At 39.9% G+C, this 15,253-nt stretch overlaps 1 protein-coding gene across 6 annotated transcripts in view; it reads right to left on the bottom strand.

The window, feature by feature from the left end:
• Window positions 1-15,253, bottom strand: part of APP (amyloid beta precursor protein) — a 256,673-nt gene that overhangs the window by 172,025 nt on the left and 69,395 nt on the right. For all 6 annotated transcript variants that reach the window (XM_045785475.2, XM_045785474.1, XM_045785473.2 and 3 more), the window contains exon 3: window positions 7,002-7,131. In XM_045785475.2, coding sequence (XP_045641431.1) covers window positions 7,002-7,131 — 130 coding nt within the window. The remainder of the gene's footprint in view (window positions 1-7,001; window positions 7,132-15,253) is intronic.

Raw genomic sequence — 15,253 nt, forward strand, 5'->3', positions numbered from 1 at the left:
ATGCTTTTCAGTCAATCCTTTCATTAAGTACAAACATCAAATTACTTCTCAAAAAAAGCACTGAAATACTTGAGAGAAATCACTTTCCTTATTTTTACTTCAGTATTCTTGATATAATTAACTCTTCCCTTCACAAGAAATAAACAGTTATACTTTAATGGGTACTATTTAGAGATACTACAAAAATAAGCTGTACCTAACTCAGTACTAAAACTGAAAAACCTTAAGTCCACAAAAAAGCACTCTTTAGTTCTTTTCCTAGGGAAGAAATACATCAAAAATTTCCTATCATTGGGGCGCCCAGGTGGCTCAGTCAGTGGAGCAACGGACTCTTGATTTCCGCTCAGGTTATGATCTCAGGGCCCTGCTTTGGGCTCTGCGCTCAGTGGGGAGTCTTCTTGGGGATTCTCTCTCTTCCTCTCCCTCTGCCTCTCCCCCCACCCCTGCTCTTGTGTTCGCGCTCTAAAATAAATACATACATCTTTTTAAAAAACATTTCCTGTTTTTATTTGTGATGGTATTAAGTCTATGCCTAATACGGTTTACATATTGTTAATATCACTTTTTAATTATAGTTCACTAATTAAAATATAATGAAAACTGGGGTTTCATGGTGAGTGTCTAAGTTAATTCAGTGAATTCCATTTTTCATGCTGGGTTTAAGCCACTCTCCTGCCCCAAAAACCATAATCACAGCTGTCTGCACCACTCTGAATTTTTCCATTACGTCTTATATTTGCCTTGTTTTACAATTATTCTCATTGCACAGAACATGGAGCCCCAAGTCCCCAGAAATCTTGTACAAGTTTTGTTGTACACAAATTGTATTTTTTACTATGGCATTTTGGAAAGTTCTTTACTGGCTAGAACAGTAAGCAAAATCAAGACAGGACGATCTCAAGTGTATTCTTTGTCTTGGGAAATACAATGATGAGAATTGAGTTCTAAAAACAAAAGGGAAAGTCAGTTTCTTTTTTCTGCTGGAGGAAGTGACGTTGTAGGAAATGACCCAAGCCGCACCATCTGAAAAAGGTGCTCATAAGTTACCAGAGTAAAAAGAGAACTTTTGGATGAAAGTCAATTTCCTTCTTGATTCCCCACCAGCCAGCATCTGTCTGTCTCCCTATATGAAAAGCAATTATAAAAAGCAGTATCAAAAAGAAATTAAACACAGAATATGTTTTTCATGAGGTTAGCTGTTCATTATAGAAGATGACAGTAAATATAGGGGCCGTAACTCACTCGTATGGATAAACAATAATAATCTCAATTTTTTGATTTTCATATTCCAGTATGTCTTGGAGAGAGCCACAACACACACATACAACTAGTAGTCCAACGCAAACAGCGCTGGTATTTCATACCAAGAAATGGCAAAACACGAATAACCGGAGTATCAGGATGTGCCTGAGTAACTATTCACCCTTCTTATGACTGATTGAATTATTGGCTTAAAAAAAAATTACCTACTCTCAAAAATTCCAACCTTAGTTGCCAAAAGCAAAAGTACCATGGGTATACATACAACAACAGCCTGAAAATAATTCTTCAGATGTAAATTTAAATTAAAAATATCATAATAGTATCTATTAAAAAATGAATGAAAACAGCGATGCTTTTAAAAAAATTACTACCTTTAATCATAATCAATTACCATTCTCCCTGAAACAGTGAACCATGCTCTATACATACCCTGTACAGTCCTACCTTCAGGATTTTTACTCACCCTTTGTTTAAACCCTAAAATTAAGATATCCTTCATTCCTGTCCCAGTCCTTGAAATTTTGGCTCAAATGCTACTTCCTGCTAAGTCTTCTTTAAATTTCTCAGCTGGAATTCCCCATACCCATTCCTAAACCATAACTTGTAGAAGAGGAGGGACCATCTTTTAGCTATCTTCTTGGCCACACACATAGGTAGCGAATACTTACACAATGAATATATAATTATACCTTTTCTTAGTCATTTTTGTAGGATTTATTTCTCTGTGAATAGTCCATTGACTGTTTCCCAAGTTGGAATTTAAAGAAAACATTATTGTAAATAGTCCCTTTATTACTAGCAAATAATAAAAATTAGATTTTTAAACTTACTATCAATAAAAAATTAGCTTAATGTAGGAGCATCTTTAAACCCAGAATCATAAATATTAAAAATTTCCTTCCTATTTTCATATATAATTAAATAGCACACATGTATTTTATTAAAGCAACTATAAGATTTGCAAGACATCCAACCAATAACTGATTACAAAAAGAAAACAAGTGACTGCAAAGTATTTACCATGATGTTTATCACAGCACCATTTATAACCACCACCACCACAAAATAAAGGAAACAACTCAATCACCAAAAGTAAGGAATAAACACATTACAGAGACTGCTATAAGGTTAATTTAAAAACTGTGCTTTCCAAGATATTTAATTTCATGAATAAAGTAGAATAAAAATGCAAGGTGAAAAAAAGTTCACAAAAAACAAGAATTATGTAACTGTGAAAAATACTAAAAGCAAACTATACGCAAAAAATACAGACTGAAAGCAAGTTGTTATTTCTTGGTCGTGACTGCATTTTCTAAACTTGGCACAATGAACATGTATTACTTTTGTAATCAGAAAAATTTAAGTACACAGTTAAAATTCTTAGCATGTCCTACAAAGTAAAACGCCCATTAACCCCACACTATTCACTTCTCAATGCATCACTGAGAATCACCGGAACAGCACCATTGCAAATAAACTGAGATTTCTTTTCTGTGCCTATCATCTGGGACCGGCATCAATGAATTTTGTGTTTTAATAAAGCAGTTCCAGCACCCCACAAGGCATAGCTGGAGATTTTCAAAAATTGTTGTTTTCTTTATAATACCTAATGTTACTTAATGACTCTTGAATATTATCTCCAATAAAAAAAAGACAAAATTAAAGATTTAACTACATAAATCATTCATGCTATCTTAGCTCTTATCCCAGAAAAATCACAAGTTGTTAGAAGTTCCAGAAAGAAGACAGAACAGCAGGTACAATAATTAAAACAAGAAGATGAAACCGTTGGAGACAACAAAGACCACTAATTTTTTCTTTTCAAAATCTGAGTTATTAAAAAAAAAAAATCAATGTTCTCAAGCTTTAGAAAGCAAATTAATCTGGAGCCAATATAATTAGGGCCAATGGGGAGCTGGCAGAAAGGGGAGGAAGATTTAATCACTGGTCTTGGTGGATGACCTACCCAGAAGGAAGTCATTTCTATATGTTCTCTTATGTAACCCAATGTCCTTCCCACCCAGACACAATCTACAGGGAAAATGTAATTTCTTGCCATTCAACAATCTGCCCTGAAAGAAATGTAGTTCCCATATTCAAGTTTGGGGGGGATACAAACAAAAAACAAGATCAAGGACCTTTATGAAGAATTAGTAATGATGAATACTGTTTATATGTGGTTGAAGATAAGAATGGAGACTTTTTAAAAAATCTGGCAGCCTGGTACTTTTAAAACTAAAGTCTATTTCCCCATAAGAAGTTATAACCACTGTATAAAGCTTACAAGGCACAGCCACCAGTAGATAAAATGACGATTATTCTGTGTGCTCTTTCAAGCCTTTGTCTTCTTTTTCAACTATCATTACCTGTTGATGGATATGACATTTTGTGTACCGATTTCACTGTCCATCTTTTTCTGATAAAAGTCGCTTGTTTATTATAGCAATTAACAGGCAAACGTTTAAATAAAATCAAAATCACCTGTAACCCCACTATTTGTAAATAAACACTGGTAAGATTTCCTTTCCATGCATATTTTCTTTTATATTATTGAGAATCAGAGTCTATATACTGGCTTTGAAGTATGACTAACTTGGAACATTCATTGGTCCCACGCGAAAGACCACATAAAAAGGAGTCTGCTATCTCTCCAGGAACAGTGATTAGCCTTCCCTGATGAAGAAACGTTCAGGGATTCTGGCCATTCCTTATGACAGCATGATGTAGACAATCCTTAAAAACAGAGCACATTCAAGAATTCGTATCCCTCTGGTATGCAAAATCCAGGCTCGTCAAGCATCATTCCCACAGTACGTATGCACATGACCCAGCACACGATCTCCCAGGACTTCACGGGCAGCGGTACGGACAGACTGCAGGGGTCAATGCACACGGGCAGAGCCACAGGTATTGACTGGATTACTGTGCTGGGACATCTGGGCATTTACAAGAGCTTAGTGTCTACAGTAAAAACGTCTCCCACGTCCAGCCCCATTCTTAAAATTAGGGGAGTCTCATGTAACATTCTTAGATATTGTTCTGCTGTATGATGTGTCCCAAGGGAACTGTCATTCAGCATAAATGCAAAAAACTACTCTGGTACATTATCTGTCAGAATATCCAAATACAAACTTTTCACACCCAAGACGATTAAGATAGTTGTAGATAACTCGCACAAGAGTAGCCACCAAAAGACAAGGTATGACTGTCTTAAAAGTTTACGAAAGCATGAAAATTCAAAATCGAGATGAATCAAACACCTTCAGCCTCTCACCTGACCATGTCTGAATAGTTTCTGGGTCACTACTACTCGTATGTTTGGAAAGCCTTGAATATAAAATGAAATAGAATGACTTAAGGTAGCAAGTCTTTAATTTCTAATTCTTTTGGACGAAGCTATTAACCCACTGTTGCCCCCAGAAATCAACAGTAATTTGTCTTATGCAATGCACCTTGCCTATACGATCAAATGCAAAGGGTGGAAAGAGAAAGCCAACTCACTCTCAAGGGAAATCAGTCACTCCGTGGAAGGAAAGTGTCAACAGCAAGCTCATACACTTGCTGCATCTAGACAAGGAACGCAAGATACTGCCGAGCAAGTATGCACAAGACAAATAGACAATTTGAAGAAAAATAACACAGTACAACACCGATCCTGCATCTGATAGGAAGGTCAGGAAGGCTGCATACTAGGCATAACAGGCATTTTTCTCTCCTCTAGCTCTGTTTGGGTTTTAATATGCTTAATGTTTAAGACAATTGTACTCTGTTTTCTAGGTAGCGACTTTCTGAAAATTACCTTCAGCAAAATAATGTTTTTTTGTCCAAAGGGTAAGTTTGGATATAGCCACAGAGTTTGGAGGGTACTTACATTAATGCTAAATACTAATTCTTTGTTCAAGCAGCTAGTCATGTATAAGAACGCTGCTTATTACTACCACCAAGTGGAAAACATTATCATGTGGAGACTGATGCTGTGGCCAGAGTCCTAACTGTCTCCTTTATGAATACAACGTGGGCTGTGACTTTTTAAAAAAACTGTTATTGATTGCTTCCCATTCACAGCCTTTCTTTCCTCTATAATCTGATGTGATAAATCAGGTGGTTATTAGCTCCAAAACAATTTTTGTTAAGACCATAACACGGGATTGTGTATTGAAAGGTCCTGGACTTTGGTCCTAATTCTGTCACAAATACCTGTGCCAGGTACAACAAGACATCCTCCCTCATGGACTCTCAATATTTACGCCCGTGAAGTGAGACCACTTAGAAGGAACCTGCCTCCATGGTGTATAACACGCTTTATCACAATAAAAACATTTTGACAGATAATCACAGTATTATCATAAAATCTCTTAATTTCATATTTAGATTTTCATTCTAACGTTCAGTGTTTTCCATTAATGTCTCAAATTATGCACATGCACGAACAGTAATCGGTACATATGCTGTTATGGCATTCATGTTTGAGCAAGTATAATACAGATTTCCAGAACTTTCAACAGTTGTCCTAAGTTTGCTGTTGGGACTTGTTTAAAAAAAGATCTCTTAGTTTTTACAAGACGTCATTGGAATGTATATCAATATTTGTCCACAGCCCCCTTCATAGATCTCTACGTCCTTACAACCATGCAAGCGATCAGACCAAATGTTGATTTCCACACTGCTTGGTTATATAAAAATATCACCTAGGGGGGCGCGTGGGTGGCACAGCGGTTAAGCGTCTGCCTTCGGCTCAGGGCGTGATCCTGGCGTTCTGGGATCGAGCCCCACATCAGGCTCTTCCACTATGAGCCTGCTTCTTCCTCTCCCACTCCCCCTGCTTGTGCTCCCTCTCTCGCTGGCTGTCTCTATCTCTGTCAAATAAATAAATAAAATCTTTAAAAAAAAAAATATCACCTAGGAAGAGAATAATTACCAAGTGAGATTAAATATGGAGTATGACAGCGTTTCCAGAGGAAAAAAAATATGACATCACCCTAAACAGCTCAGTTTTTCAAATAAAAAGTGGAAGTAAAATTTGAGGTTGGTAAGAGAAACACACATTTAAACCTTAGTGGTCTAGCTGGTTCCTCCAGTTTGATATAACCAGAAGAAAGAATTCTCTAACTCTAGTGTCCCAACTATTGCCAGGAGAAGTAATTGGTTGTTTCAGGGAAGAGACTTTGAAGAAATCAGCAGAATGCAGGAGCCGGTGATGGGTAGTAAGGAGGGCACACAGTGCATGGAGCACTGGGTATTATACACAAACAATGAATCATGGAACATTACATCAAAAACTAAGGATGTACTGTATGGTGACTAACATAACATAATAAAAAATTAAAAAAAAAAGAATGCAGGAACTTCACATTCGGTTCTCTCTTGTATGAAGTCTACGTGAGAACACACACTAGTTCTCCAAGTCTAGACAGTTAGTGTGCGTGAGAATCACCTATGGGATTTGGTAAAATGAGGATTCCTGGACCCCATCCCCAGGCCTTTCCATTCAGCAGTTACGGAATCGGTCTAAAAATCTGTGGTTTTAAATAAACATTTTAGGCAAATTCATTCTGAGGCAGGAAGCTCAAAAATATTGCTCTTGTGCTGTCGGAACACAGGAGACCTTCATAGCCCACAATACAGTCCCACACAGACTGGCAGAAAGAAACTGCACATTTGATCGAATGAGCGCGCCCTCCTTTTTCAGGCCCAGAGACCAGAGCAATGCGTGTCCGCCGCGCGGCGGGCCAGCTCACCTAGGCAGCGGTAGGGGATCACAATGTGGGCGTGGGTCTTGCACTGCTTGCGGCCCCTCTTGCACCAGTTCTGGATGGTCACTGGTTGGTTGGCTTCCACCACATTGGTGATCTGCAGTTCAGGGTAGACCTGGGGGAGCACACAAGAAGGGAAATTGTTACTAGAGGCAGAGGCCGGCTCGCGCACGCACCTCATCGACCACTGCTGTTATTCTAAGGCACTGCGATCTATACCCAGCTTGATTGAGCTTCAGAAATTCCGGGTAAAGAAAATGATGCAGGTGACAAAAACCTAATCATTCCAGTCAAAATAGTAAGTGATGTGACTTTTATTTTATTGCACCCACTCAGGCTTAAAGTGTTGTTTTTTTCCCCCAGGGGAGGTAAAATAGAAATGGGGAGGGGACCCTCTTATAAGTATGGGGTCATCTTAATGCAAAATAAACTCCTGTGAGGATGATATTCTGTAATGTCCTAAATAAATGTTATAGTAGACAACCCTGGGAATATTAGCATTACTTAAATTTAACCCACCCCTATTTTACTAAGCAAATAGTTTACAATACAGGATATGACACATAGCAGCTTTCTAGATAAAAATCCTCTCTTTATTCAGAGTAATTTATATAAGAACCATCTGTCGGGGCATCTGGGTGACTCAATCATTTAAGCCTCTGCCTTCGGCTCAGGTCATGATCCCAGGGTGCTGGGATCGAGCCCTGCACTGGGCTCCCTGCTCAGGGGGGAACCTGCTTCTCTCTCTGCCTCTGCAGCTCCCCCTGCTTGTTCTCTCTCTCTCTCTCTAATAAATAAATAAATAAGATTTTTTTAAAAAAAAGAATAATTTGTCAAACAGTTATCATGCGTGTCATTTAGATAAAGAACTGCATTCATGAATCTTCTCCCTTGATAACTAACTATGGTTTTTGCTTTGATCACTGATTTCAGTAACTCACAGTGCTTATTAAGCACTCGGAATGAAATGTGAAACTTGATCAACATATAAAATATATTTGCCCAACACGAAATCACTTCTATTAATAATAATGAGTAGGGATGTGAAAGAAAAAAATTAACATAAAAATGTATTTCTAAACTAAACTTTCCCCTGCATAAATCTTACACTTTGCTTGGGTTGCTGTTGTGCCAAATAAAGACAATAAAGAGAGACAAGCCTAAGGGAATTGAGGCTGTAAGCAAGGGAATGGTTATAGTGATGGACCCTAAAATTTTACGTGGGAATATGAAGGTGGAATATGTGGTTAAAAGGCTGTACTATCAACGAGTCTTGGTGTGAGCTACAGAATTTCGGCATAGAGGCACTGAAGAAAGTGAGGTGGTTACAAGCGGTACCCAGACCCTCGGAGAGTTGAAATGCAAGATTTCAGAGGAGTTACATCATTGGCCATTTCAAGGAGGAGAATACGGCCATGGGAGGGAATGGCTGATGAAGAATGATGGTGGCAGCAAGATGACTGGCGGAAGGCATCATCAAGGAACTGGGAAACTGGCATCCTGGAAGGATCCTTGAGGCTGGCAGTGTTTGGGGGACAGAAAGTCAAGAGCTAAACCCTTCAAATATCGAGGGGGAATGCTGCTGAGGTGGAGAGAGGTCTCCAGACTCCCAACAGACAGAAGAGCAAGGTGCCCTACTTCACGAGCACGTACCTCACGGTTGGGGCTGGGGACGTTTTAGGGAAGAAAAGGGAAGAATGGGTGGGAAGTGAAGATGAGGAGGAAGGAGGCCACCCCCACCTCCTGGTACAATGCTAGCAGAACTGTGAGGAAAGAACTTCTACCATTGGACTCCGGGGAAACAGTGCTTGTGGGGGAGAACCAGGTTTCTGAGCAAAAAAACCAGCATCCGCTGTGTGGGCTATGGATAGGGAGAGTGTCGCTTAGGATTGTCAGTGGCAGTCAGAGAGGGCTTGCCATGATCCTGTCTTTACTTCAGCTGTTGATATTTTATTCTCTGTGGGTTTGGGGGCATTAGTTCTGATTTTTTAAATACTGCATTAAAATATTTTTTGATTCCTGAGTGCCTCATTCATGTCACCCTAGTCCCAGTCTTCATGTTAAAAAAAAATAAAGCACTGAAAACAGATAAAAGCCAGTCCATCCAGACAGTGGATTATCCAGCCCCCCCCCCCCCCGAATGAACTACCAAGCCATGAGGAGACACAGAGGAACCTAAGATGCACATGACTAAGTAAAAGAGGGCAATCTGAAAAGGCTCCGTACTGTACGATTCCATCTCTATGACGTTCTGGGAAGGGGAAAACCATGGAGACAGTAAAACGATTAGTGGTTACTAGGAGTTAGGGGGAGGGAGGGATGAACAAGAGGAGCACAGGGATTTTTAGTGCTGTGAAATTATTCTGTATGATACTGTGACAGTGAATGTGTCATTATACATTTGTCCGGACCTGTAGCCTGCACAACACCGAGAGCTAACCCTAATGTAAACTATGGGCTCAGGCGGATTATGAGGTCAGTGCCAATTCATCAAGCGGAACATATGTACCGCCGTGGTGGGGGTGCTGACGATGGGGGAGGCTGGACGAAGGTGGGGGGCAGGGGATAGATAAGAAATCCCTGGGCCACTTCCTCCGTTTTGCTGTGAACTTAAAATTGCTCTAAAAAAATAATGTCTATTTTTTTTTAAAGATTTTATGTATTTATTTGACAGGAAGAGAGAGTATAAGCAGGGGGAGCAGCAGAGGGAGAGGGCGAAGCAGGCTCATGACCTGAGCCAAAGGCAGATGCTTAACCGAATGAGCCATCCAGGTGGCTCATAAAATCTATTTTTTAAAAAATTTAAAAAAGAAACAATAAGGCCCGATCAGCGTAGTGTGGGATAAATCCAGTGGAAGAGGTATGTGCCATAAGAACACACAAAAAAGGGTATCTGAATCAGAACCCTGCGGTGGGTACCAAGAAAGTTACTCTTCAAAAACACAGCCAGTTAGCTTAGCTCCAAATGGAAACAGCTACTCTCCCTTTATTTTATTTTGTTCGTAAGTATCGTAACACCTAGCTGCATGCATTTCAGTCACGGATAATGCTCAACTTGAAAATGCCACTAAAAATTTAATATCCCCATGGCTTTCTTCCATATAATGAAAGGTGAAGTGGCTCTTTGTACAGGAATATAATTCTCCCGCCACCTTTCCTTGTTTATTAGATCACAAAAGTACAGCACTCGTGAGTCATAAACTCCACGACACTGGAGAGTGTGCCCTGAGGGACACGACTTTATGTGCCTTAAAGTGTGAGTTACTGCATTTTTCTTAAGGGTTTCTAGCTGCCTCTTCACAGAAATACTACCCTGCTGAGAATGTTCTCAGGAGCTTTGAGTTTTCTGTAAGCCCTGTGGCAGGCACAGACAAGTCACTTTTTTTTTAAACAAACAAACAAAAAACCCTCAAAAACCACCATTAGCAGGGTACAAATTGATTAGCAGGAAAGGAAGGCTCTCTTGTTCATGCTGCATCCCATCTTCAGTTTCTGAGAGTTATGTCTGGCCAACAGAGCAATAACTTACTCAGCTGGGAATTTTCTAGCAGACAGAATTGCATACTGACAAATTAAAATCAGTGAAAACAAGGCTCTTCCCCAAGACCACCAGAGATACAGAAAGTGATTAACCAAACACAGAATTTACTTCCAGTTTCTGCCATGGAATCTAGAGCATTTGCGTTCTTTCCTGTGCTTCGACTTTCTCTCTCAGAACGCCAACCACGACGGCTGTTAATATGCAGGGGGACAAGGAGATCACAAACTCTGAGCTTGCAGAAATCCCATGCAGTTTGTGGCAGTACCCTGAACCTGATTCACCCATTTTTCGGAGACAAGGAGTTACAGGTTTGGATCTGCCAAAAATAATAAGATTTTGCGGTTCTAAAATCAGGAGGTTTATTTAAGAAGAGGGAGCAACATCAGCAAGGCAAGTAACACAATTTCTTTAGAAGCACACAGAAAGTCCCAGGAGTCTACAGGCACACACAAGCCCCAACCCAGAAGCAAAACCAAAATGACACAATGAAAAAGACCCTTTCATGAAAGTTTCTGACTAAAAATTCAAGTCCTAGACACCTAGTTTTTTATTAAGCAGCTCCAGCAGGTGACCAGAGACAACCATTTTTATAAGACGAGCATTTTATTTTGAAAAAATTGCACAGCTCATAGGTTTAGGCAAGAATAAAAATTAAAATAATGAGACACGCCAAGAGGTTCATGGCTAGTGAAGTTCCTGACTTTTCAACATGATTAATTAGAAGCATCAGTTCAATGTTTTACATTTTCTTTACAGCATCTCAAATTTTAACATAAAGAATAAAGACAGCTGAGTTCCTTCGGCAATGTGCGACTTCCCAACACAGGCACCACGTGTACTGCTAACACAACAAGCATTACTAATAATCTGCTAGTGTAGGATTAGCAAGTGAACTATTATGTGGCCTCTTTCTTTTCTGAAACATTTCCTGTGTGAACCCCAAATATGAGCGTCTATTTTCTTGATTAATAAAAAAATGTAGGTCACTAGCTATCTTAATAAATTCTTAAAACAGAAGCGAATCTAGGTCTGTGTCAGTGACATGAACAGTACACTGTCCTCAGTTCCTACGAATCTTCCTGAACTACAGCCACCCAGAGCAATCGCTGTATCAACACACACAGCGTGCTCCAAACACACCCCTACTTAAGGCCTTCCAGCATGATGCAGATGCCCAAGCCCATTAGGGTCCCCCCATGTCGTCGACAAACCTCCCCCACTCACAGTGTAATGCAACGTTAATCCCTCTCCCACTTCAGGAATGCTTTATGGTGTTTATCACAGTGTGCCTCACATTCGTGGCAAGGACACATGTATACCGCCTGCCCGGGGTAAAATGCACTTTCCTGAAGGGCAGGAAACACAATTTGGCACCCCGGAGCCTCCCTATGGTTCTCCACGTTCATTACCTTTGGTTCAAGGCTATCAGGAGGCTGCCAACTCCCCTCCCCTCTCTGTGGTGCTCCAGCCCCTGCCTTCCGAAGGAGTCCTCATTAGTGGGCATGTTTTAACTCTGCAGCTCCGTCCCTTAGCTAATTAGAGTCCGAGGAAAGCAAACTATAAATTGCATTCTCTTCCTCAAGAGCTCTGAATTCTCTCTCTCTCTCACACACACACACACACACACACACACACACACACACACACACACACACACACACACACAGGCTTAGCCAGACAGACAACACCGGGTTGGTAGGAGAAGTCATCATCAGAGATGGTGCCGATCTCAAACCCTGCGCGGGAAGGGGAGCACGGGGCCAGGAAGCAGCAGCTGGCCTAGGGGATGAAAAAGGAGATGTGCACACAGAAAGAGAAGCTAAGGTGAGAGAGGCAGGCCCAGGAGCCCGAGACAGACAGGGCAGAGCAGCAGACAGGGGACCGCCGATGACCTGTCCCTCCAGCGAGGCATGGCACGGCCCCTTCAACAAGCCCCTTTGTAAACATCAGCTACTTTGGTGGCTTTATTTTCCTTCCAACTGAACAAAACCCAAGAAGGCCCAACTCAGATGCTGGCTCACAAACACCCCCCCATCTTTGATCGCCTCAACCTCTGAATCCAAAGCAGTTTCTCTTCCATCTGATCGCCTACCACTTTCTGCCTTCATTACAGCCCCGTGCCTTTCTGCCCTGTTAGAATATATGCTCCCTGAAGGCAGGGACAAAGGGACTCCTCTTCGTGTTCCCTTACCTGTGGCCAACACTGTGACAGCACAGCAAGTGTCTCACAAGTATGTAATGGGTATTCCTGCTGAAGTTCAGAGTCCAGTAATTGTAGGGAAATTCAGGATATATTAAACCGCCATCAGGGATTATCAATGTATCTCTTAAATAAACTAATCTAAGGAGTATAATATTATAGTTGGACTACGAGCATTTGAGGAAAAAAAGCGTCTCGACGCCTTCCAATATTGTTCTTCCAAGTATGATATGGCAACTTGTATAAAGAATAGCCTCATGTAAGAGGCTGTAGATTAATGTTAATAAATACACAGCTAAAGAAGATTCTCAGGAAGAACTAAAAGCCAGGCTGTTACTCAGACGAGGGCGACCCACCCAGCTGATCCAGGAACCCAAAAAGAGCCTACTCTTCTGGCCATAGAAATATGTGTTATCTTTGAAAGCAAATGTATCAGTACATACATTAAACTTTTTTAAAAGAGAATTGAAGCAATTCAAAATATTGACAGCAGGGAGAGAAGAGTAAAAACAATCTCAGATCCACATTAGGACGTTATAGTTGGTTTCCCTTCACTACAGAAGAATACCTTAAAACCCAGTCACCATCGGCATACTTTCACTCTGAATTTTAAACATCTGAAGTCTCTCTCTCTCTATCCAAACTGGAAATATATTAATCTCAGACAAGATAACTTTTAAGTTGTTAAATATGCAAAGCAAGAAAAGACATTGATGATATTTAAGAAAGCCAAGAACATGTAGTTAAATCCATAAACTATAAAAATAGTTAAGACATATGTTGTTAGAGCCCGACAGAACTTTCCTCTATTCCCAATAATTAAAGCAAACGGGGGGAAACCCTTCGTGTCCCTTTTGCAAACAGGCCACCTGAGACAAGTGACTAATGCCACAAGTCCTATTTATAAACAACTAAATTCCAAATGATCCAGGATATTCAAGACCACAAAATCAAATGTAGTTAGGAAAAGGCTGAAAACAGAGTTAATGGTCATGGTAAAAAAAAAATTGCTACAAATTCTGAAGATAAATTGCTTACTGCTCCTTCTAGTCTATTAACTTTTGAAATAAATTTTTAACCAAATTCTCAAAGAGATTTCTTGTTGTGGAAAAAATGCTAGAAATTATGTAATGGTAATAAAAATCTGTCTGAAACATATAAGTATGAAAATAAATAACATGGGGCTTTGGTTTGTCTTAAATCAATTTACAGCTCAGCAAAGGGGAAGCGCATCACATCTGCAATCAGGGGCTTGCCAAAAATAACGCAGGCTGTAAAGGAGGCAAGATAGAGCACGTGCATTCCAGACTTATCCAGGAACAAGAGAGACTAGATTTTGTAATTATTGAAGTTGAGTGACATGTACCTAGGTTATTCATTATGTTATTCTTCTACTTTTATATGTGCTTGAAATTTTGAATTAAAAAGAATTAAAAGTAAAAACAACAAAAAAAAAACCAGTCCAGTGGAAACAGAGTCAAATTTCTAAATATACAAATGACAAAACAAATTCAAACACAAAGATCCAAAGTGCTACGTTCGACTGCAGTTAGCACCAATAAACATATGCATGAAACAAACAATCAGAAACTCCACAGCAAAGTGGTAGAGGTCATCATGAGATATTTTCATCTGAAACCTCTAATACCAATTTCCTATTCAAAGAACACATTCAAGTGGAGAATAAGAAAAATAAAATAATGGAGGATTTCCCAAGTGCCAGAATCATTGCAAATGTTTTCAGTGTAGCAAGGCAGGTAATCCTCAATCAGTTAGCAATCGCTCCATTTCACAGAAGATCAACTGATCGAGCAATCATATCGAAGTCAGGGCCATTCCTGAGCACTTAGATGGCATTAATTACAAGTTTTAAATACATTTTACACTTCAGTGTATGCCCCAGACTTCAAAGTTATGCCCCAGACAATATAATTTCTGTTTCTGGATTAAAATGACTACTTTCTTTAAAATTTTCTGTAATACAAAGAAAAATCATATCAAACCGTTTTCAGCATAAATTCCTTTAATAATGTGAGAGATACTGGGAATGGAATAACGAATTTAACTGAGAAAGAACACTGGAAACCAAAAACAACGGTCTCTGCTTATGATGTCATGGGGTGCCGAAGGGCAACGTACAGCTGACGAAACATGCCTGCAATGTGGGAAGTGTGAGCAGTGCTACATTTTCACAATGAAGACCTTATGCACAAAAGCAAGGGACATAAAATGCTGCAGGGCATTGGCCTATTTTCCAATAATTTGTTACAGTGTCTGTTTCCGACACTGTATATACATAGATTGTTATATACATACACTGATGTTCAAAGTTGAACAACATTGTCAGAGAACCCTGTTCAATGCATGAGAAATGCCGAATGTAGAAACAAATGGGAGTGGAGGGAGTTGTGAGATGGGGAGAATCACTAACATAAACAGGACAGGACACGATGTGAAAACAGAATCAGATGTGTACACATATAACCTAGAGTCTCA

Source organism: Ursus americanus, chromosome 4 (genome assembly GCF_024610735.1).
Source record: "Ursus americanus isolate L20-20 chromosome 4, mUrsAme1.1.p, whole genome shotgun sequence".
Taxonomy (NCBI): Eukaryota; Metazoa; Chordata; class Mammalia; order Carnivora; family Ursidae; genus Ursus; species Ursus americanus.